General features: G+C 39.8%; 1 protein-coding gene across 1 annotated transcript in view; it reads right to left on the reverse strand.

The window, feature by feature from the left end:
* Positions 1-25,170, reverse strand: part of LAMA4 (laminin subunit alpha 4) — a 96,928-nt gene that overhangs the window by 19,338 nt on the left and 52,420 nt on the right. The window contains exons 10-24 of the mRNA XM_088522497.1: positions 23,803-23,970; positions 21,847-22,040; positions 20,021-20,137; positions 18,379-18,527; positions 16,237-16,378; positions 14,926-15,022; positions 14,041-14,160; positions 12,835-13,020; positions 8,033-8,172; positions 6,723-6,896; positions 5,526-5,668; positions 5,048-5,210; positions 3,245-3,378; positions 2,722-2,893; positions 714-845 (exon numbers count right to left, since the gene is read on the reverse strand). Coding sequence (XP_088378623.1) covers positions 714-845; positions 2,722-2,893; positions 3,245-3,378; positions 5,048-5,210; positions 5,526-5,668; positions 6,723-6,896; positions 8,033-8,172; positions 12,835-13,020; positions 14,041-14,160; positions 14,926-15,022; positions 16,237-16,378; positions 18,379-18,527; positions 20,021-20,137; positions 21,847-22,040; positions 23,803-23,970 — 2,231 coding nt within the window. The remainder of the gene's footprint in view (positions 1-713; positions 846-2,721; positions 2,894-3,244; positions 3,379-5,047; positions 5,211-5,525; positions 5,669-6,722; positions 6,897-8,032; positions 8,173-12,834; positions 13,021-14,040; positions 14,161-14,925; positions 15,023-16,236; positions 16,379-18,378; positions 18,528-20,020; positions 20,138-21,846; positions 22,041-23,802; positions 23,971-25,170) is intronic.

Genomic DNA, 25,170 nt, shown 5'->3' on the forward strand with positions numbered 1-25,170 from the left:
CTGAAAAAAAAGGATATTTCACTTATGTTCAGACCCATGCAAAACTGCTTAGGTTCAATTCTATACCTAGGCAAGCAGATCAAGTCCATTACTTTTGGAGTGCTTTCTTGATTGATCCAAGAGGAAGCTATGAGCATACTTTTATTTATAAAAGTACTTATTGTATTCTCAAAGCTCAAAAGGCTTAATTCTGCTCTTCTTAGGCAGACTTAGCAGAACTGTAGCTTTGTAGACCAGACTTTGAATTTAGGCCAAGTCAATGGCAGACGAGACGAGTGCACTTCTTGCAACACAGCGTGTAACAGCTAAGGTGATCCAGTTAACAGTGACATGTTTTAGTTGTGGAGAACGGCGTGTTTGAAGGATACAAGTTTTGGGAGTATAGTTTCATTTTTAACTGCAACACTTTCCTCCCCATTAAAGTGTCCCCTCCCTGTCAATAACCTGACTAGCAAGATATAAAACCTGCCCATGAGCGCTGGTTAACCAGGAGGCAGGGAGGCTCTCCCTCTCCGCCCGCAGTGCTGGTGAGAGCAGTGCGGCCTCTTCCATGCGTGGGCAGCTACGGGCTCTGCTGTCCTGCCCAGCCTACTGCACCCGCTGCACCCGGGCCCCTCTTCTCTGAGGGCTTTTAACTGGCCTTTGAGCAAACTATTGCTGCCTTGGAGCTGTTGGAGTTAGCCAAGCGACTGTGCCTGTGACCCCATCTCTACCTCGTGAAATTTGGCATCGTTGATCTGAGCCTTCTTCATGGAGTCCTCCAGCAGAACAGGGCCAGTACTGAAGCCGAAGTCGTAGCGAAGGTAGAGGAACCCGTTGTGCATCTCCAGGCTGAAGAACATACTCTGTATAAAGCAAAACAGCAGTCAGGAAAGCACCGTGATTGTTGTAGTGATATTAAAAAAAAAAGAAAAAAAGAGAAAAAGAAAAAAATGATCTAGTCAGAGTATCTGAAAGACATTGTGAAAAGCTTGCTTCGAAGAGGTCATTTTATTTGCAAAACTAGAACACTGTTTTTGACACACACAGGTGTGCTGATACTTTTCCAACAAAGTTGCTGCTGTGATAGCTAAGGAGTGAATCTCTTCAGGGCCCTGATCAGCACTAATGCATCTGCTGAAGGCTGGGCAGTGCTTTTATTTGGTAACCTGCACTTGGTTTTAGCATTGTGGAACTGTTACTGTCTCATGGTTTGGCTTCTGTTCTGTGGCTGAGTGACTTAAACTTTAGAAACAGGAGCTCTATTTTAGGAAATCTTCATGGAGCTGTATCTTCCTTGAGAAAGGAAGAGGAGAAGCAGGCAATCAAGTTATAATTAAAATTAAGATCTGTATCATAGAGTTAGCCCCATTCCGAATCTGAACATAAAGAAGCAGAAAGTACAGCTCACAACAGCTGTGCATCTAGGCTAATGCTCTTAATGCTAATGTTTGCATTCTCTTCTGGTGTTCATACTGTAAATGTCTACGGGAGACATGGGAACAATAATTCTCAAGAAAATCTGCAAGGCAAGAATTGCTGCCTCTGACACTAATTATCCCACCCTCAGAAGTCATTACTTAAAGTAGTAAAAGTAGGTTTTAATGTAGTCCTTTTTAATGAAACTCCAGCTTTCTTGAACAGCTTAATCTCAAAAATGAAACCGTGAATATTCAGAGTATTTATGAGCTACCCTTGCACAAGTGAGTAATCTGAAGGCATCTCTCAACAGATGTGGCTTTCCACAGCTGACATCTAACTTGATCACGGTTTCCACCAGAACATACAAAGTACATACATCACAGGAAAAATCTGTGAACTTCTCCTTGGAAGAAAATGAGTGAACTGCAATAGCGCTGTTATGTTTAGCAGCAACTGCTTAGAGCAGAGCTTCCTAAGAGCGAGGGTTAAAGCTGTAAAGCAAATTGCTCTCCAGAAAGTCCTTTTGAAAGTTACCTTACAACAAACACCAGGGAGTAACTCTTCTAATGAGAGTGGGATTCATTACCTTGTAAACGTGCAATGCTGTGGTACATGTAGGTCTGTAGATAGGTGTGTGTTTGCTGACTGCATCTGTAACTTGTTTTCTGTGGCTTTGCTAGCTGTAATACACTTAGGACTCGGGAGTTTGATGGGGAGACATGCAACGGGAAAATATCTGAGTTTGCCTTCAGTTTACTCAAGCTTGAGGATAGTTGTATGCAGATTCTATTTCCCTCAGACCTTCGCAGAGTTACCCTCAGGTTTCAGAAAAGCTGGTGACAGCTGGATCTCACCTTTTTATTTGGGCTACTATTTCCAGTAACTAAAATAAATGGGAAACTCCAATACTCCTCCAAGACACAGTTATAAGGTGGTATCTACTGAAGTGGCTGCCCTATGGGAACTGCTTCATGAAAATTTCCTTTAGCTTTGACTCTATGCTTAAATTTAAATCAAGGTGCAAACACTGGGCTTAACTAGGTTCTCTCTCAAGGTGTCATTGTGGTGGCATGACCGCTCTGAAGCAACTGTCTCTGTAGGACAGCAGAGTCCAGCCCAGGGTCTCCGCTTCCCAAGGGCTTTCCCAGGGGTGTTTCATGTCTCTCCCAACCAGCTTGACACCAGCTGAACACAAAGTGTTTCACCTTCCCTCAAGTGAAATCTGAAGACATAAATATGTTAGGTTTCCCGTGACACTGCAAATACAGGAGAACTTGCTGTGCTTGCAAATAAAAGGTATCAGCAGAACTTGCTGCTCACCCCGTTAACCATCAGCAAGATGAGTCCGTTGTCTGTCGGCGTTCGAACTTCTATGTCAAACCGGGTCACCTGGCTGAATCTTCCTCGTCTCTCAATGTTTCTTGCCACGGCATAGCCGGAGCCATCAAAGAAATAGCTCACAGCCCGGCTCTGAGTGAAAGCCAACTTATTTCTAGGAAAAACAAACAGAGAAGCAAGATTTGGCAGAGCTCTCACACCAAGGCATCCCCTTTTAATTTGAGGAAATCTATCCGGCTTTACAATTAAAATGCTTTCTTGCAATGTTCTGAACCACATGTGCTCCTTATTTCCATTTTGAAGGCATGAGCAAGGTTGGGAGAGGGTTAATGTAAATAGACAATAGGAAAAAAATAAGTTCAACTTGTATGTGGGACCAAGAGTTTCAAGTGGCAAAATCAATACGATCTTCAGATTTCTATTTCAGAAAAGAAGCTTGAAATATCAGGACTTGCACTTTATCTAGAGAGGCTGAGCGGACTGGGTGGTGCAGGAGTCCCCGTACCTGGCACACGGTGGCGTTGTGGCGGTGTCGATGTTGTGGACGCGCTTGAAGTTGTACAGACTGATCACGTCGTCGTTCAGCGTCGCCAGCTCCAGGCAGCCGATGAAGCCAGGCAGCTCCAAGCTAGGCGGGAGCTGCACAGAGGGCCAAGGCAGGGAAAGGGAGAAAGGGCACGTTCGTTATTGGGGTGTCACTGAACGCTTGTGCCTGGGGGTAGTTCGGTGTCTCACCGCTTCCTGTTTTGAAATGAATGGGATGGTGCTACTTTCAAGTAGTCTTTGCAGGCCTTATCAGCATGTGGCTGCTTTGCTGTGAGCTGAAGTTTAGAGCAGCAGTTCAGCTAAGGCAGCTGCAAAGAAGAATTCTCCTTGTCATTTAAAGGGAGCAAACTTGCTGGAGAAGGGGAGGCAAAATAAGATCTTGCTTCTTTCATGGCTAATCACAGATCTTGATGTATGTGACATCTCCCATAGATATTTCCTGTCTAATGTATGGATAGCCTTTTCTGCCTGAAAAATAATTTCACGCTATGATGGAAGAGGCAGAAATGAGAGACCACTTAAAATGCAGGGCACTTGGATTCAAAATCTGTACCACTGGCTAATAATCAGTAGATATTATTTGGAACAGTTAGCAGGATATGGAAAGTCATTCTTTTAACAGAGCTCACTGCAAATGGAATTTAAATAGCTGCATTAGTGAAGGGGATATATAAAAAAGCAAAGCTGACACAGCTCGTGTATCATCCTTTTATCATTAAAATACTCTGCCCTATGGAACAGCTATGATATTAACACCTCTTCTATTTCAGATTCTGGTCACTGCCAGTAACTTTTACTTGACTTCTCATTATTTCCATTCTGATTATAATGTAATAATAATAGTAATACAGAAATGCAGAAAATATATATGCAGTTGTAAGAAAAAATGCATCTGCAGCATATTGCCTGTGCTTTGGAAACTGATCATGTTTGGTTTCTACTTTTTGTTTTTTTTTACTGCTCTGGTAAATTTTTAAAGTGTGAAACTTCTAGTGGTCAGGTGGTACATTTCATATTTACAAAATATATAATTTAGCTCTAAGGAAAAAAATATATGTTAATAAATGAAAATGTGTGGTATTCACTCCTGTAGGAGAAGAGAACTACATGCTTCAAGTCGTGAAGCCTTACGGCTCCCCCTTCCCCTTCTTCATTCTCCTTCCTCTGCCCTCTTTCCTCCTTCTTCCTTCCTCAATCCTTCTTCTCTTTTCCCATTTTTTTCCTCTGCTCTGGACAGAACCTGGATGACTCATTTGCTGAATTATTTTCTTTTGTTGTGCAACCATTATTCAGTCCTCAGCCCTCTCCCCAGGCAACCTGCCCTGTATTCCCAGGGCTCTGTAGTCTACGGTTTGAACCACGGGGTATATCTGGTGGGCATGGCAATGCAGAAGCTCGCGTATACATAAGCATATGGAGTTAATTTTGTGACAGTTGTGGAAGAAAAACTGTAAATATTTAGAACTCATTAGCACCGCCAAAACCTGGTAGTTTGCAAACTTCATAAAGCTGGGCCTTAGTTTCTGGCTACTACTTAATAGCAACAAGCTTTTTCCCTTTTCTATCTTTCAGAAAACCTTAATCTGATCATCTTATTGCTGTATGAAATGATGTGCTCGAGAAAGCCATAGTTTTGGCCATGGTTAGAAGATGGAGTCTTAGGAGGATAAATACAGGGACATCTTTCTACGTTGTGAGGGGAGTCCCAGCAAGACAGGTTTATGTTATTTAAGTCTGAATATAGAGTGTTTTTCTCACCAACCTTGAAGCCTGGAGGCACGCCACCAACATAGAACACAGTATTTTCAGGTTCTAAATTCAGGAGAGAGCCAGGACCGAGAACTTCCCCCTTTTTGATGAATTTTTCTTCAGCTGTGCTGCTAAGGCTGGGCACAGTTAGAAACATTTTGCCATGTCTTCCAATCCTGAAGAGTGGAATTGGAGGAGAAGAAATTTTAATGTTGTTCATGTTTTCATTTTCATGTTAGGCTTTGAACAAACAAACAAACAAACAAGCAAGCAAATCAGATCCCTAATTCCAAGCAAGGCTCGTATTTCCACAATTTGAAGACTGGTAGTCTGGGAGGAAAAAGAGAGAAGCAGACACTTTCTCTTTCTTATGGCCCCTTGGATCCTGACTCTTTAAAATCACTGGGAATTTCCATTTGCCTCAGCAATAGTAGGACCAGATGTGTACTACTGATGGAGGGTTCCTTGTGAAATGTACATGAGCACTTTACCTCTCAATTTTGACGATGCTGAAGTAAGACGGCCAGGTGCTGACTGGCTTGGAGTCCAGTGGTATCTCCACATCTTGGCCACCCAAATTATATACATACACAAGATTATCATTCTTAATTGCAAGACCAATGTAGTTTTTTGCCTAAAACACCAATGGAGAAGGACGTCAGAGCTACAACACTGGGAGGGATTTACTGCAGAAGGTTAGTAAAGGACAGGCTGTGTTAGACAAAATAACACTGTAATATATGACTAACAAGCAAAAACTTCATTCTCTATTTATTGACTTTGCTTCGTTAGGCAGAACTGCACAGAACAAATGTGTCCTCTGGAATTTTATCTCATATCCATTTTGACTGAGGTCATTCAAGGTCATAAGGTGTTTTCTGACTGAAATTTGTCATGTTTAATTGGAAGCTGTTCGTCAGTATTTAGTGTGCAGTACCATATGTAGGATGTCGTAAGAAACATTTGTCTAAAGCCCAGGAATCATGCACTCTAATTAAATTTTCTGCCAAGAGAGGTTTCTTTTTAGAAAAGCTTAAAAAGAAAAGCCTGTCTCTTTACCCTTCTTGATTAATGGCTTGCCAGGATTATACCTGGCTTCTGTGAGAGGTGATTTTTCTTCTTTCGGGAAGAAAAGTTTAAAGAATAGTTGTCTCCCAGCACTTCCAGGTGGTGAGAGCATATGCTCTTTCTACATGTTTCAAATTAGTGATGTATAGAGTATACAACAGCAGCACAAGCTGCAGGCAAAGAAACCTTCTTATCTTATGGACCTGTGAATTTAGAGATTTGGAATCTACATTGTCACAGCATGAACCTGATTAAAATGTGACCCACAAAAGCCAGAGCAGTATCAGGAGGTGCTTCAGAGCTGCTCAGTACTGACAGTGCAAATGGCAAGCGCAGATTGTGGAGGTGACAAGCTCGGCAGCACGCTGCATAGGTAGAGGAGTTTGCTGCTTAGTGTGAATCCTTCACTGCTTGGGGTGAGAAGTCTGAAGATTAAGAGCCTCCTGAAGCCCTTGCTCTTAGCATGTCACTAAATCAATGACCAGCTTGAGTAAGACATATAGTAGGCACCTTGTATTTTGAGAAATGAAAAGGTAAGAGGAAAAAACAAGAACAAATAAACTTCACATTCATTTCCCCCCTTTTTTTTGGTATGAAGATTAACTGGATTATTCTCTTACGTTTTTGTTTCCAAGGTACAAAACAAATCTGTCTGGAGATGCTTCCAGTTGGGGGTTGTCCTTCTGAAGCTTTATATACAAGCTCATGGAAGTGAAGGACTTCAGTTCTTCCAGGTTGATCTTTGGATTGACTTCAACAGCTGACTGGCCTCCGAACGTCATGGAGACCTGGACCTGCAGTTGCAAGGACACTAGGTGAGACACATTATTGCCAACCGGAGACATTGCTGAATGTAAGTGCACACAATTACATAGCCAGCGACCTCCCTTATTACCAGAGTGAAATTACCACCTACTATACATTTATTACAATCAGCTATGGAAGACTTTGTAAAGAAGATGAAGGGAATTAATTTTAAAATTAATTAAAGGTCCTAATTAACTGTATTAAGTGTATTCTTAATGCAAATTAAATGTCAGTGTTCATAGACATGCTTTGTTGAATCAGGGATACATCATTATGTATGGCACTTAATAAAAATCTTACATAGCTATAAAACTTCTAGTCATAATTTATTCCTTTGGTTTGGAAGTAGCATGGACAATTTTCTGTTCATGATTAATCCTGCTTTATGACTGAATTTACACTGAAATATGTGAGATTCCAATCAAATTTTAAAAATGTTAATTTTAATTCAAAATACTTGAACATAACTAAAGCAATGTTTTCAAAGTTTCAGCACAATATGCTAGAATGTTGAAAAATATTTAACAGTGGGAGTGTGTAATAGTAAACTGAAGTTTTGGTTTCTCCAAATGATCTCAAATACATTCTTTTAATTTTCAACCTCAGTATTGTTTTTATGAAAATAGCCTTCATAATTTGTCAGAATGGTAATGAAAGTATTTCTGTATTTTTCTTCATTAAATGTGTACAAGACAGAGATTCTCCTATTTTTCTGAAAATTAAAAGAAAAATAAAGGAAATACTGTCAACAAGGTATAATACAAACAAAGGTTTGTATTAAATTGCCATAATTACTACAGCTTGTAACTAATGTAGCCAGTTAAATAGTGAACTATTAGTTTTAGCTTTAAATGATTCTTTTACTGAGGCCATCAGTAATATCATGAAAATTACTTAAGTTTCTACCACAGCAGCAATAGTGTAACATGAATACTATGGCAATATTATTTGCTTGCAAATAGCAACTTAAAAGAAATTTATTAACTTTCTATATTTATCCCATTGTTGGGAGGAGATCATGTCAAGATTCTGGTTTCTAGGGTAGCCCAAGAGAAAGGAGCTCTGAACAAGATACATTAGACTATTAGTTCTAGTAACTGGACATCCCATCCAAAAGTTTTACCTTGCTTGCTACGCTCCTGGTTTGAGCTATTAACTCTCTAATCCGCTGAATGCTGGTGGAAATATTGTTTGCTGGTGCCTTTTGTTCTACTGTGCGTAGTTTGTCCAGGAGTTGAGGGAAGACTTCCGTAAGTTTCTTCACTGCAGTTAGGAAATAAGGGACAGCATGTAGCAGGCAGTGATTTCAGAAAGGGTGAAGATTTGTCAAGGTCTAGTATTAGGAAAGTTTTTGAAAATAAGTTATCTTTGCACAAAAAGGGAACTGCATATACAACTTCTAAGTACTACTGAGTTGTTGCATCTCTAATACTTTGCTCAAGGAGCTTTGCAAATGTTAATCAATTTAACCTTTTCATCTTTCTTTAAGGTAGGTAAATGTTAAACCCTGTTTTACAGATACGGTAACTGGAGCAGAAAGATTATTTGTTCAGCATCTCACTAGGCATCTGTGTTTGACCCGGGTATTGCATCTAGGAGCTCTCCAGATTCATGTTGAGGGAGTTGAAGAGGCTGCTTTCCTGAGCTCTCAGCTGGGCTTCTCTCCCAGACAGCAGCAAGGTGATGTGTCCGCACACAGGCCACAGCCCCATGTGCTAACAGAAAAACTGCTGCTTTCAGATTGTGGCAATAGGCAGGCTCGAGCTGGACAGTGGTCAGGCCCCTTTGCTGATGCCCCAGCACTAATGCATGGTAAACTCCTCAGCTGCCATACCTACATTGGGGCATAAATCAGAGTCTTTTGGCACGGATGTGATGGGGCTTGTTGTCAAAGGCAGTGAAGCTGCTTTGTTGCACTCCAAAGGAGAGAAGTCTGTTCCCAGAAAGATAAGCAGACAGAAAAATTACAGAGAAAGAGAAATAGCCATTTCTAATTATAATCCAATATCATCACATCAGATTCTGCTGACATACTGCCTTTTGAAGGATACTTACAGATCACTTCATTTTTTCATCTTTAATTAATTGGAGGTACAACCAGCTGAGTATAATTAAATGTGATTTTAGCCAAAAGCTGCATGTATGTAAGAACGAACTAATATTAATAGCTAAGTTGACGTGGCTCCCTGCAAATGCTAAGACCAGGTCTGTAGGGTTTTCATTTCTGTTTTAGGGATTGTAAACTTGTGTCCTCCTACTCTTCCTCCCCTCGTATTTTTATTCTGGTCTGAAAAACAGGAGAGAGATGAGTGGAGGAGCTAATCCTGTGTTGTACTGAGGCTATAAAGAGGGGAAAGAAGAAAGAAAGAGTCGTCTCCAATCACAGTTATGTGCTTCCAGTTGTATGTTGGCTAGAGACTGAAGCAGCCTCATTTAGAGTATGAGTCCATATGGGCCTGTTTCTTTTTGAATAATGCGGAATGTTGTATTGCTGAAGTCTTGCCCTCAACTTCACTCTTTTCTTTTGTGTTTTGTTGTCCAAATCCAGTGGAAGAGTGGGCCATGTAGGCCTGCACTATCAAGTTATTGATATGTGTCAAGCTATTCGAGCTATATCAAGCTATTCAAGATCTTACATGTTGGGGGCGAGTAACCAGATATTCCATGTAAAGGTTACTGTATATGCATTTGCTTGGCTGTTCACTAAAGTGCCATGGATTTAGCAAATCCTGAAAGCAATGTAAGGAATTGTAATACGTCAATTTCAAAAGGCATTACACATTCTACATTTTAAAAATAGCTATATAATAGTCAGCTTGCAGAAAATCCTCTCTGCCTTTTGAAATGTGTTCCATGTCACCATGATGAACTGGAAAAAAAAACCCCACTTTATTCTTAAAGTAAAAAAATCACAAAAAAATCATAAACTCTGAAAGTACCTTAGCAAATTTCAATCCTCTTTGTTCAATAATTGGCAGCAGAATAGGAAATGTATATGCTCTGATGTCTTAAAAACTGCCTTTTCATCTACTTCATCATATTTGGTTTATTAAACCTAAAATACAGTTGTGTCAAAAAAAAACCCAAAAAACAAACTACTTTGTATTAGTACTAGCACTATGATAAAAACTTCCCCATAAATGTCTTCCTTTTATCCTTTACAAAGGCATTCTTCAACATAGAAAATACTGATCTTTTATTTTATTCCTTGGGAGGAAAGTGAGGATGAGTGAAGATAAGGAGTCTTATCCAGTAATAAAATACAAAACAAAAGAATACATTGGGAGTTGTCAAGAAGTAAATGCCTTTACAATAACCTTCTATACACTTTTTCTTGTTTTCCTCCCTACACTGTCCTTCATACCCCTTGCCCTGAAGCCCCTCAGCTCTCTGTGCAGTGGCAGCAGAGGGAGTCCTCAGACACACTGTGTGGCCAGGGCCAGGGCGTTTTACTCTTGCAAGGCTTCTTACCCTCACCAGGCAACAGTAAGTTTTATGCAAAGGCAGCTCAGCCTGGCTGTCTTGGAGGCTTTTGCTGCCCTGACAGTATCGTTAGCAGGATGGTGAGGCCCTTCATGTGCCCAGCTTAACATTTTTATGGACTTTGGGGGACGTTCCTCCTGCCAGACCACATCTGGCCACACCTGCAGCTGATGTGGGAGCCTCCTGCAGCTCCCAGGTATGTCTGCATCTGTCTGCTCTGACTGTGAATCCCAGTCCCAGCAGACTGGAGCATTTCTCATGCCTCCCTCCTCAGGAGCACTGCTGACCATCCTCTCAGCTGTTCCCATCTGACTGTCAAAAATCACTGTGCCTGAAAGCAAAAAAAATACCCAGAAGTACTGAAACAAAAAATACCTTGGAAATTCTGGCTCCACAAATGTCATAGGCCATTCATTCCTCTAATTTGCACATTATCACCTCTTAAACATTATTTTGCTGCCAGCAGACACTCTAGTGCACTCTGATATGATCAGAATACTTTCAAGGTGACCCCCTGCCTGCAAACCCAGTTATCACAGGTAAGATATATGTGTCAGACATCACATTATATCTGAGCTGCAATTTGCAGTAGATATTGTGTATACTCCTTTGTGAACAAAATCTTCTGGGGGAGTGGGGCCAGCTTAGGTTTTTCTGCTCTTCTGGGTCCTCCCAAATGATACTGGAAATATTTCTTCCAGCCTAAGAGCTAGTATGTGAAAATTGTTGGAATTATGAGCATCTGCTGACAGTTTGGAGGTGGAGAGCCAAATGCAGGAAAGGTCTAAATTGTAGCTGTCCCACTGGCACTGGCAAATGTTAAGTGTAAATTTAAGCATAAAGGGGAATAGAACCAATAGCACTCATGTGAAATATATAGCAGAATGTTTCCTCTTAGATACTTTTCCTCATACCGTTCCTCCTTGGATGCCAATCTTAACCTCATTTACATCACCCTAAATGGGACGTAGAATCCATAGCCCACAGCCTAAACTGTGCTGGACAGTGATCAGAAAGCAGTATCTGGCAATGCAGGACAACTCCTGCTGCATTCACTAGGCCCTGGCAGCTCCTCGTGGAGGAGCTCTGCTCGTGGAGGTTATCATGTTCGTGGGAGGAGCTGAAGAAGAAACACTGGGAAGTTCTGGGAAGTTCTTTCAGGAGAAAAGACAGGAGTCTGAATGTTGAATAGTACCGAATTTCTTTTAGTGGAGGCAGACACTTTTATGCCAGTTCTTGGGAGGAGTCACGTAACTAAAATCAGCTGGATCGGTCCAGGAACGTGACCCTTGGGTTTCCCTAGTCTGGAGGGAAGTCTTGCTTGCTCTGGGGCACTAGAAGCACCATCACGTGTGGTACCAGTAAGACCATTTGCTTTAAATGGCACTCAAGCTGCAAAGCCCCTGGTAGCAAGAGAAGGGATTTGCAGCAGTACAACTGAGATTCAGGCTTTCTGGAAGCAGAACCAAAGGAATTAATGGACCTGAGGCACTTTCAGATGGGCAAAGCATCACTTAACCTGCCTGTAGTTGATGGTATGCAGCTATGCCACCAAAAACGTACAGGAAATTTCTTCTAGAATTCCAGCTCCCTTTGCACCAAGTAACTTGGGAGCAGTGAGTCTCTTGAGGAGAGCCAGCAGTACATTGAAAAATAAATAGTGGTAGCTGTAAGCAATTTTTATTCTAGATATTTTCTCTTCTAGGCTGATTCTTTTTTCTCTTAGTTCTTCTTTTCCTTCTTTCACCACAGTCATTCACTTTTAACTCTGTGTTTCTTTTTCCATTCATTCCCATGCTCTTCATTTAAGTTCTGTAGTCTTCTTTGGTTTCTTTTCTTTGTTGTCTTTTTATTTACCTTATATTTTTCATAATAAACCCTTCCATTTTTAATTTAGCCATCCTTCTTACCCCCAATAATAGAAGTGGCATTAATGTGATGCTTACAAGCTTTTCCAGTAATCGCCCTGCTTGAATTTTATACTTCCTCCCTAATCCTCTTTACCTCCTTTGTTTAGACTACCATCTCATCAAGACAGGGACAATTTCTCCTCTGTGTTTGTGTTACTGAGGACAGAAGGGCCCTGTTTTCAAATGCCTCCTCATATTACAAAAAGAGTGATATTAACTGAAGAGTCAATCATAACAACAACATCTACTTAAACAAGCTTGTCTACCCTTCAGTGTGGATTTGGTAGCCTGATAAGAAAATGACTTAAAAGCCAATAAGACTTCAGCCTCTATCTGTTTAAGTCACTTTTGGAAATGCCCAAGAATCCAGAAGTTTTAGGCAGCTGCTACTTTTTGAGATGTTTTCCAGTACTTAAACTACTGCAAGATGATATGCAGTGAATGTGTTATTATATAAGTGATATCTACGGCGTGATGTGACCATTTGGTGCCCTGGTATCAGTAAGGAACAGTGAACCTCAGGTGACAATACCTGCATCCCCTGCTGAGTGCACCGCGCTGTCATACGCCGAGGAACTGTGCTTGAAGTCTTGCAGGTTCTCAGACCACATCCTCATGTTCTCATCCATGGGTGCTGTAGCCTGTGTTACTGTCACGGTAGCGCTGACTGCCTCTGCAGTCTGCACTTTAGCTTGCTCCAAACGCTCTCTGGCAGCCACTGCAAAACACACAGGGAGTGAGAAGAGGCGAGTGCTGCCAAAGCAGCTGGTGAGCTCGGGTCAATGCTTAGAAAGTGAAAAAACTATAGGGATTTTACCTTCTGCGGGTGGGAACCCACCCAGCCCTGGTAGCTTGGTTTCCTTTTTAATTCCACGGGGAATGTTCAAACCCCCCTTTGGTCTACTGTTAAATTAATTCTTAAAATTTAGCAAATGCTCATTTTCTCATCATTTGAGATTGTTACAATTTAGTCTTTTCAATACTCTTGGATTCTGATGTGTGTTATAGAGCCAATGCCTTTGGAACATAGTTGAAGAGATCCATTATTTTCCTTTTTTGCTTAGAAAGAAAATGAATATTTTTGTTGACAGTTTTAAATCAAAGGCTTTTTTTTCAAAGAGATGAACCCTCTCTTTGGTAAGCAAGGTTGAAACTGAAGAGTTTTTTTTTTATACAAAAATTTTGTTGCTATTTTTTGAAATTGCAACCAAACATAGTATTTGCAAAAGTGTGGCATTTTACATATGATAATGTATTGGAGCTAAATCCCAGACATTCTTAGATGAAGTTAATAAACATTCTTGACCACATCTGCTATGGAAATCCATACGCCATGGGTCATATTTGTTGCTCTGCGATGTCTGCTTTTGAAAAACTATGATTTAATCTTGTAAATCAAGATTACCTCCCAAATACTCTACTTGCCAAGTATAATGCATAAGTGGATTTGATTTTGTCTGTCAAGGCCATAAATCCACAGATCTGTGGATTCTCCAAGTCTGAAGAAAGGCTGAGAATAACATGAGGACAATTGAAGGGTCAGGAATGCAAATAATTTCAGATGGCGAAATATAAAATCTCATCATGAATTTGTATTCTGACTAGGTCTCATAGTTTCAGTCTAAATCCTTCAGGCCTCCCCAGGGTTGAAATCTTAATAACAATCTCATAGGCCATCTGCAAAAACAAAAAAATGTTTTAAGCATGTTAAGCTAAAGCATTATAAAGTTCTCCTTACAGCCTGGCTCTGCTGTTTGCATCTTTGTGATCGCTCTCATCAGTTGGCTTCGTAGAGCCTTCATCCTGGCAAAGGTCCCATTGACATGGTGGCTGGTGTCCGCAATGGTTAAAGCATCGCCTGTGGGGGAGGAATAGGAGGTAGGATTGAGTGGCATCAAAGTGGCGTTTTAAAAAGGGTAAATTTTATCATGCAAAGGTCTCTTGTTATGAATTTAATACACTGTAGACAGTACATTATCAGCTCTTTTAGTATTGGGCATATTAGCAGTGCTGACTGGCTTCTCATAATCTAAGCTGAAAAGCAACCGTGCAGCTTATGGCTGTTGGGCACCTGCCACAGAGCATCTCTGGAACAGCTGGAGGCCTGTGGCTCCGGCAGCAGCACCGCGCTTCGCACGAGCGCCGCTCAGAACAGCTGCGACAGGGAAGGCTTCATGGAATTCACAAGGTCCTCAAAAATTGAAATGGACATTCCTAGAATTAGAGATCTATTGTTCATTTTCAGTGAAAAAAAAAGTCAAAATGTTCCAACTATTATTATTAATCTTCAATGATCCACCTGTCTTTTTGAGCACTTGGATTCTTGTGAATTGATTTTAAGATAGTTGTTCGAGTTTATTTACCTGTGAACAACTGTTTTCAGGATCAGATATTTAAATAGTCATTATATCTGGCCAGTCATTATATCTAACATGGTCCTGTTGTAAATGAAATAAACTTTTGGCAGCTGGCAGGATGGCAACCCGTGAATACTCAGACTGTGCCCCGGCCTATTCCAGTGCTTTGTGTTACAGCAGTAGTTCTGCTTTAGTGATGTGCTTTTGAAATCTCTTTTAGCATGACTTACAACCTGAGTGGAAAAGTAGAAAGAATGTATATTTACTGGCATGTGCTGCCTGCTGTAGCTCGATGGCTTGATTGAGAAGTTCTTCACTTCTGCCTTTGTGGAAAATGGTCTGAGTATCAATTCCCACTGCAGCCTACAAGTGTGTTTCAAAAAAGAAAATCAGAATAATGCTTATCAAAAGCATTGAGGACAACGTATTATTTCACATAAATGTAAGTACAAAGTCACCGCAGTTTCATTTTCTCTGTCAACATCGAAGATTGGCAAATGGATTAGAAAAAAAAAATGTCTGAAAAGCAAATATTCTTTAGATTGCAGTTAAAGCTTAAGGAAACGTGTGCTTTCCAGGCAGCTAAACTGAGTAACAGTTTCTGAGATGCAAAAAGCACAAAAGTCCTCTTTATTATTCAACTCCAATGTGGCCAGACTGCTATTCGTGCTACACCTCAGGCTGTTTATTTTTACTGGACCTCGGAGGGGTGATGAACGTGCTTTAAGCAGGGAACTTACTGGCGGGGAAAGCTCTTGTATGCACTTGGGATATTGAGGTCAGTGTCACCTCCTGAGGGATATTTTTCTAAACTACAGCCCTTTTTCCATTCTGCTTCTATGTCTGTGTGAAAATCAACCCTCTTTTAAGCAACTGACCATCATCTCTGAATTAAAATAGGATAGAACATAGGATATTTGTGTCTAGACCTCATTTTCTATCCCATTTTAACCCCTCCTGACGCCAGGGAATAATCTTGTCGATATAATATTCTAATCCTGGAATCTAACCAATTCCTCTTTCTGACTCTTCCAAAAACTAAATTGCAGTTTAAAAAAAAAAGTCTACATGCATATGATAAGAGATATGATAAGAGTAGTTTAAAACAATAAGGTCATAGAAAACATCTCTGTCCCCATCAGTGCCCCGAGCATGCAAGTGTGCTGCAGGACTCACTTGAAGTGATGGCTCTGTTGGGTGTCTTGACCTTTCCTGCCACGTTGTGCTGTGCGGAGTAGGGGGACAAGAGCACTAAAATGCCACCTCTGTGTTGCTGAAGGGCCAGAGATTTGTCTGGGCATTCCCAGACATGCCTCTGTTTGAGTGAGAGCCCAGAGCAGCAGCATCACCCCGCACTTGGGCACAGAAGGAGTTGACTTTGTCCTTTGGAATAACAGAGCAATCTAGATAGGCAGAAGTAGCTAGCCACCTAGGAGTTCATTCAGGAAAAAACAACGAAGCAAAAGGTGCAGTGAAAACTTTACCACTGACTATTAACCTAGATCTTGTTTTTTTCTTCACATTTAGGCATCCTAAACCCCTAAAACATTGCAAAAGCTGGTATGAAGATTACTTACCTCATTGACCCGGTTTGTTGTGTTCAGTGCTAACAATGCAGCTTTATTCGCTTCTTCAATATAACTGGCAATGTTTTCATAGACATTTGAGGCATTTATTGCTCTTTGTACCAAGCCATTTGTATCAACACCATACAAATTCCTGTTAAAAAGAGAATAAAAAGAGGACAAAACCAAACCAAATTACTCAATTTGAATCTGATCGAATTTTCTTAATTTTTATGACTTCTGATTATGTTATAACATGCACATGTAGAGATACTTGGCTTAAGCAGCACTCTCTCATAATTGCATATGGTCATTTATGTCAATCTGAAGTGGGAGAAAACTGTGGATAGAAAGTACTTCTCAGTGGTTTAACTCTGGGAATTTTATCATTAACTTTTATGAACAGCAACTGGCGCATACTGAACCTTTATTGTTTTAAAAAACAGTTTCCATAAATTCATAAAATAACACATCTATCAGTTGTCCTTCTGTAGGGATCATTCTGGGATGTGATGAAAAGGCCTGTCTGTCAATAACCATGAGAATTGGTTGGAGAATTGGGCTGTTAATAGAAACGAGGCAGGGGGAAGGGAAGGACCAGATGAAAAACTGTCCGTTGGTCATAAAATGTAGCAGAAAGTTAGGTTAAAAAAATACAAGTAGAGCCTGGTTTGAAAAGTAAGCGAGAGCACGTATTCAGGAGGGATTTAAAATAGTAAATAGTTTAGGGTTCAGCCTTCAGTAATTAGTAACTTCAGGTTGGGTTTCATATTTAGTGATAAACAGAATTCAGGGTATATATTAGGTATCTATGTATATGTGTGTGAATTCACCTCACAGTGATTGCACACCGAGGCCTTACTAAGTTTCCAGGTTTGATTCTGTTGCAAGAATTTCCCAAGCTTCCTCCTATATTCCTCCCAAGGCAAAAGAAGAAACTGTACTAAATAAAGGCCTAACAGGCTTATAAAGCTAAGCTATAAAACAAAAATGATTTGAAGATAGGTTAAATGTTTTAAAGGATTAAAATTTCACCACAGGAGAGTTTCTTCAGCAAATATAGGGTCAACACATTTCCATATGTGTTTCTGTATGTGTATATCTCACAGTTATTTCTGTTTGCTTTTTCTTTTTTCTTTTTTTTTTCTTAATTTCTAATATGCTGGACTTACTTAGTAGTCATTTTAAAATTATTTTGGTGAGAGATGAAGGCTAGCCATATGTTTTTTTTCCTTTCATATGATCCCACTTCCACATTTAGCTGATCTCAGACTGAACAAGCTGCCTGTTTTATAAGTGGTCTGTAGTTTGTGTAGTGTTACAGAACGGAGTTTCAGATGTTAGCCTTATAAAATTTCATTTAAAAGAAGACCATCTGTTATTTTTTCCTCTCTTTTTAATTGCCCATCTAGGGCATACTAATACTAAAAAAAAATGGTGTTTAGATGAGATACCTAATGCATAGTTAAAAATTTATCTTACAAAAACATATGTCTGTGAATAACTATAGTGTAAATTATTTTAGAATTTGATGAATGTTTTTCTTTAATAAATCATTTATGGCAGTCATTTTTCCATGTGTAATCCCAGTTGCAAATAAAGTCATATTTCAAACCTGTCTAGAAGTGACTCTGTAGTAAATTGGGGAAATTTCATGTACTTATTATCTTCTAGCAAAACAGGAGGGCTTACAAAAGATTTTTGGTATTAGAGCGGGCTAGTTTTACTGGGTCGTAATCCACTGAGTATCTGAACTGCTCCAGCTGTAAAACAGTTCTTGAACAAAAATGATCACAAGGCTCATTTTTGGCTCATACTGCTGAGCATTTTTAATGTGAATGAGCTGTTCCTGCAAACCCCATTTACATTTGTCATTATTGTATTGCTTCTCAGTAATCTAACTTTTCTGTTCTCGATTATGGGAAAAGGAGAATGTGTCAAATTAGAAAGTAGAAAGAAAAATCACAGAAGATGTGTGTGTGTTTATTGTTTGAAAAGATTCATAGATTTTTGCTTAACTCAAGCTCAGTTATTTCCTCTAGACCATGACAGTTCATCCCATACATCACTTTGCAGTGATTTGTTTAACACCTGTTTACAAATATTATATCTACTGTCACCATGTTTCTGCCTGTCTCTGTGCTCATTTCTTACCGGTCCAGCTCATCTGCAAGTCTTCTTAGGTTGTGGGCGTGATGCATAGCCCTTTCAACCAAATCATCATCAAACAGAGACAGATTGCCTAGTTTTTCTTGCAGTTCCTTTTTCGCTCCATCTATTTCTGCGAAGAACCCTGATGCATTCTGAACAAAACATGGAAGGAAGAGAAGATGATGAAAATTCTAAGAAACAAGACTATATTTTAATTATTATTTTTATTTTACCTTTTACATTACTATAGTGTTATTTTATGCTTTATTTTTAATGCATAGGAAAAGAGGAAGGGTTGAAGAGCCTGTCTTATAAATGCAAATTGGGCAAGACAAGTGCAGGAAGACAAAAACCAGCCAAAATTCCCCAAATTACACAGGGATGTTAAAAAGATATGAAGATGCAGAGGGCTTAGCTGTACGGCTTTGAGCTGCACTATGCCATGGAGAATTGGCCCTGGCTCTGTTTCCATCTCCCTCTGTAGAGAGTCCTGATGCTGTGGCTTCTTGGATTAATCTGATTTATAAGAGTTGGCTTGTGTACTACTTCAATATATGTATAGGCAAGGAAATGCATTATCCCTTTGCTGTAGCTGTAATTCTTCTTTATGTAAAATTTGTATGGGGAAAACCAGATAGACCTGTATTCATCCCTCCTATGATATATAACCTTCCCTATAAGTCTAAGGACTATAACAGTGGCCTCAATATACCCGATAAAAGGATAAAATGGAGGAAAAGAAAATGGATGAAGGAGTCATGTGTAAAGATAGTCATTGCTGACGAGGCTGGGAATATGATATTCCCAAACTACTGCTTTCCCTGCAGTGCATTGTGGAATCCCAATCAATAAACTGCAGAAATTTGTTTTGCACAAAACATAAGAGAAAAAAAACCATAGAGCTCAATTACACAGGAATGACTAGACTTGAAGACAGTTACCTTCTTTTTGTTTTTTCAAATGACTTCTTCAGAGAAATAGAAAATAGCTTTTGGTATTTGTTCTTATGATAAAAATAGGAACAACCAACTATGGCTGAAATAAGTGTATCGAGACAATTTTAATCTGTTAAACTACCTCAAAATTTTAAAAATTGGTAAAATGGCAAAAGTTTTGGTTATCAAAATTCCAGTTTTATTTGCTTTTTTTAATAGAAGTTTCAGAAAATCAAGGAAATGATTAATGTTTTAAAGATTTCCATAAAAGCTTGTCTGATTTAAAATACTGGATTCCTACAGTCCCAGAAGAGGTTTTGTATACTGTGCTTATATTCAAGTTTTCCAGTCCAACCATCACTGGTTCTAACATGGAAATCTGTGCTCTTTAATCTTCTCCTACATTCATTTACAGGCATAAACAACAAAATTAAGGATACAATTTGTTACCAGTACATCTTTTGGCCTTTTGGCAGCTCCCTCTAATGAAATAACTGAGAATCCTTCATTCGGCTATGCCTACAGTAATGTGTCTTTATAATACATTAGTTTTCTGAGGCAGTAAAAAGTAATTGCAAAGCTTTTCAGCCAGAAAGACTTATACTTGCGAATATTTATCAGTATTTCAGTGAAGCAGCATAAAAAGAGAGAGGCTTGTGTTTAGTATATGACTTTGACAGATCATTTAGACAAGTCACTGAGGTACCTACCTTAATTACCTCGCTTAACTCAGAGTTGATCTCTTGTGGTCCTGCCAAAATATCCATGGCACTTTGCAGAATGCTGTTCACCTCATTTGCTTGCTCTTTTATTTTCTCATGTTGTTTCTACAGAAAAAAAAAAGCCTGTGAATTGCTAAAATAGTGTTACCATTTTTGTCATTTTATTAAAGTTAATTCAAAACATGAAGTGATAAACTAAATGCATTTTAGACAAATTGGAAGCCCAAGATTTTTTCCCAGATGTCTCTAATAGCTGCATATTGCAATGGGGCTCTGCATTTTCTTGTCATTGTGAAAGAAATCATTTCTTATTTATATGACTTCATTTCCCTTTATAATACAGATTGAGCAATTATTGGAATAAAGCATTCGGTGCACTGCCAATAGAGACAAATTAAATGCGGACTTTTCATGGTGGCCCAGAGACTGGTTTGTTCTGGAGGTTTTTTAAATCTGCAGCGTGAAGATGTCTTTTGCTTGGCAATAGTAAACCTAATGGGAGCATTCCCTTTGGTACAGCATCTGCCTCCTTTGTGGGGAATAATGGAAATTAAAAACCCAAGTGGTTACAAACAGTTACGGCTCCACACGAGCAGACTTGAGGCTTCACTTCCCGATGAGGAGACAAGCTGCAGCACTGCGCTCTGGTTAGGAAACGACGGGGAACCGGAGCAGACTCTACATAAGGACCCCGAGCTCCTTACAGAACAATTCACAAGAACAGTACGCCCAAGTCCTGTGTTGAATTACTAGACCTCCACATCCTCCACATTAGCATGAGTTTCTAGTGCTGTAAATCCCCAAGAGCTCAAAATTCAGCCTTTATGAAACTGAGTGGTTAGTATGAATTTGCAAGAAGGTTCTAGTGATCATAAGATTGTTCCCTAGACCTCTGCCCTCCAGAATCCAAATGACTGAATCCTTGAATGATTGAAATGAAACAGTTAGTTTGAAATGGCGTCGAAAGCTCTTCATTTTCAAGCAGCTGGAAAGAAAATGAAAAAAAAATTTTTTTTGAGTGAGACATTCTGGTTTTGCATTATTGAAATAAAAATGAAGAAAAAAGAGTAAAAATCACAGAACTGCTGGAAAGAGGAAGAAATATATTTTTTTATATGATTGATGAATTAGGTACTTTTCCGGGATAAGAGACCTTAAAGTTCAATTTCTTCGTCAGCCAGACAAGACTTCAATCTAATCCTTCCCTCAGGCAAATGTGCTGTAGGGGACAGGTCTCCTCTGAGCTCCCTTCCATGATCACTGAAACTGTTCAATTTAAGAAAGGGTTAAAGGAAATCTACTCTAGCTGTATAGCTTAGCTGTTCACCCAGCAAATAGGAAACCTGGTTTCAAGATAGGCCTGTTGTGAAGCAGCTAGAGAATGGATTTGAGCTTAATGACCGAAGGGCAAACATTTTTTCTTAAACTAATGGAGAGAGAGAGTTTGGAAGAGGCACCATAGCCCAGATCTTGAATGCAGTGCAGGTCTTTATAAATATTGGTTTTAATAGAATATAATTTTTGTGAACATTTAGTCCTCCCATATTATAAATGAGCACATGATATGTGAAGTGATTCCACCATGTATATACAGCAGCCTTGCTACTTGCAATTTTGAGCTGCTTGGATTTTGTTGTTATACATCCATCTGTATTTAAGGATTCATGGATTCATCTCTCTCTCCCTTGGCCTACTGTGCCACTCCGTCAAGAAATAAGAGCAATTTGTAGAACCACAGCTTTGAACTGCAGTTTCATATTTTTTTTGCCCGTAGAAATGGATGATTCACAGACAATGCTTGTGCTGCAAAATACCTCACGCTTTTGAAGGTTGGCTCTGTTTTCCTTATTTATATCCTCAGTTTGCATAATGTAGTCAAGTGCCTGGTTTAACGCCTCCTCCAGGTCTGACAGCTTCATGTCGTTTTCACTGAGCTGCTCCAGCACGTCAGAAAACAGAGATCTGGTGTCGTTGTACCTTTCATGAAACTCTTCAGCTCGCTGCAGCACTGGGAGGGAAGTCAGAGACCAAATTAATTCAAAACCTGGATTTCTGACAAAACTTGTCTATGCAGCAATTTCTGTTGCTCTCTATCAGGGGATCAGTAAAACACGTTTGTTAACAGCCCACTTGAGAGTTTGCTACCTTCATATACCTAAATTTTAATTTCCTCCCTCTTTTGAGTAGGAATGCTGTGTCTCACGTTGGCATCTCATTTTAACCCCTTTAATCCCCTCTCTCAAATTGCAAGTAGCTTTTTCTAAATGAGATCAGTTTTGGCTTTCCTTGCCTTTTAATTTCTTTTTTTCATTGTCACAGCTAACAATGTACTCTGGAGAAGCCAGTCCTTGCTGGATTAGGGCTCTCACTCATATTTCCTGAGCAAATGGCTGTGAAAATCAGGCCACCTCTCTTTCCCATCCCAGTAGTTTGTACCTCTCTCCTTCGCCACGCTATTGCAGGCCTCTTTTCCCCAAGCTCAGCTAGTGAAGTTAGGAAAGGCAAGGAGCAAGCAATAGCCCTGAAGTTTGCTTAATGCTTAACAGTTTCCTGAAATCAGCAGAATTATTGTGGTTTAAGTAAGGGACTCTTCGTGGTGAGTCAGGCTCAGGAACTGAGCCCATTATTACTTTCAGGCTGGCAGATAATAGTTTTCTTTACTCTTCACTTTCTTGTTCTTTCCCAGATTTATTTTCTTTCTTCCTTCCTTCCTTCCTTCCTTCCTTCCTTCCTTCCTTCCTTCCTTCCTTCCTTCCTTCCTTCCTTCCTTCCTTCCTTCCTTCCTTTCTTCCTTCCTTCCTTCCTTCCTTCCTTCCTTCCTTCCTTCCTTCCTTCCTTCCTTCCTTCCTTCCTTCCTTCCTTCCTTCCTTCCTTCCTTCCTTCCTTTCTTCCTTCCTTCCTTCCTTTCTTCCTTTCTTCCTTTCTTCCTTTCTTCCTTTCTTCCTTTCTTCCTTTCTTCCTTTCTTCCTTTCCTTTCTTGCTTCCTTCCTTTCTTTCTTTCTTTCTTTCTTGCTTTCTTGCTTTCTTGCTTTCTTGCTTTCTTGCTTTCCTTTCTTTCTTCCTTCCTTCCTTTCTTTCTTCCTTTCTTTCTTCCTTCCTTTCTTTCTTTCTTTCTTTCTTTCTTTCTTTCTTTCTTTCTTTCTTTCTTTCTTTCTTTCTTCCTTTCTTCCTTTCTTCCTTTCTTCCTTTCTTCCTTTCTTCCTTTCTTCCTTTCTTCCTTTCTTCCTTTCTTCCTTTTTCCTTTCTTTCTTCCTTTCTTCCTTTCTTCCTTTCTTTCTTCCTTTCTTCCTTTCTTCCTTTCTTCCTTTCTTTCTTCCTTTCTTTCTTCCTTTCTTTCTTCCTTTCTTTCTTCCTTTCTTCCTTTCTTTCTTCCTTTCTTCCTTTCTTCCTTTCTTCCTTTCTTCCTTTCTTTCTTCCTTTCTTCCTTTCTTTCTTCCTTTCTTTCTTCCTTTCTTCCTTTCTTCCTTTCTTCCTTTCTTTCTTCCTTTCTTTCTTCCTTTCTTCCTTTTCTTTCTTTCTTATCAGTAGAAGTGGGAATTATTCATTCTCTTTCACCACCTCAAGTAACTAATAGACAAACAGATCTCATAAACGTTGTCTTACTAATGTAATGTTTTAAGCTGTGAATGTTGAAGCTCAGCACAGTAGTTAGTACTTGCTGAGCACTTGCTGAGCTTCCCCATAGTTCAGAAATGCATCCAGCCTGTGCCAACCACACAAAGATATATGGATGAAGTATGGAATATATGGAAAAGAGATTTAAAACTCACCTTCTTCTGCTGCATTTTCCTCCTCATCTGCAAGTCGCCTCTGATTAGTGAAAGGCTTGCGCTGCTTGATCTCGTTCAGCATCTCCTCAGCCTCATTCAGCTTGCGGGCAATTTCTTCAGGACTCAGCTCTTGTTGAATTGCATAATATTTCATCTTGCTGCTGATTTCTGCGGGAAAAAGGAACAGATGGTCAATCCAACGTGGCTACAGTGAAGTAACTATTTGGGAGTACTTTTACTTTTTTTGAATCCAGTTCATGCTGACAGCTAAAGAAAGTTTTAATGATCTTATAACTCTGTAGTAGGTGGTTATTAGGGTTAATCCAGTCTTAACATTAAAGCTGTAAATAAACCACACTTTTCTGGCATATGTGGAGTATCATCAGAAGAGGATGAAATCGCACGGGCATGGTTTGTGTGCTTTATTTAGCTTGGCAGTTCCTACAGACAAGGATCATCTTTTTTACTTTGAGTGGTGTGGCATGTAGTGGACTGGGGCCCTGATCAAGGATTGTAGTTTCTAAATTTGCTACTACAAAAATGTGATGTTTATTAAATAACAACAGTGAGGATGGTAAGTAACCTCTTTGTCCATCTGAAAAAGCTTGAGGGACCCTAAAAAGGAATCATATGGCCTCTGGCCTGATCTTGCCTAGCTGGTTTGGAGTGGGGGCTTATTTTAAAATTTCAGCCTTGGTTCAAAACAGTCTATTGAGTCCTTGCATTTATGTATCTCAGACTGAGTTTATGCACTCCTAATATAGACATTGCAAAGCTTATCCTCTTCTCACTCCTTGGTCTGGAATACCAATCCCCTTATCTTTTATTTCCTATCACGTGAGTAGCTTTGGCTTGTGTTCACTTGTTCTGTGGATAAACCAGAGTTGGCAAAGCTGGTGCTATGCTGCTGCAAGGTATTTGTGAGAAATAGATGCGCAGCTGTCTGCAAGGTCTGTTAGGTTAAGCAACTGTCTGGCAGACTTTTTGCACAGTTTTGGGATGACTTCTGAGCTTGTTAGTGAAGCTTTTCTTGTACTGAGCAACAACTGGTCACCAGCAGTGGTTTCATGGATTTCTTTACCCTTCTCATCCTGGAGCACTTGTGTGCACGTGCACACGCATGCGCTTTCCCTTCAGTAGAGAAAGTAGAAGTGACTTGCCTTGAGAGTAGAAGAACATATTGCCTACAGCAGCAATGGCAGGGGAGTAATTTTGACCATGGTGGAGTTCATTTTCACCCTCTTCTTTAACCGTTCTCTGGATGAACCAGCACGCTTTTTATTCACAATCAATCATGGATGTTGCTTTTCTATGACAACTCAGCCTGACTTGTGCAACTTGGGCCCCAAGGAAGACATGTTTCTGCCT

Source organism: Tinamus guttatus, unplaced genomic scaffold (assembly GCF_059628265.1).
Source record: "Tinamus guttatus ecotype Peru unplaced genomic scaffold, ASM5962826v1 Tinamus_guttatus_pri_ptg000010l, whole genome shotgun sequence".
NCBI classification, from domain to species: domain Eukaryota; kingdom Metazoa; phylum Chordata; class Aves; order Tinamiformes; family Tinamidae; genus Tinamus; species Tinamus guttatus.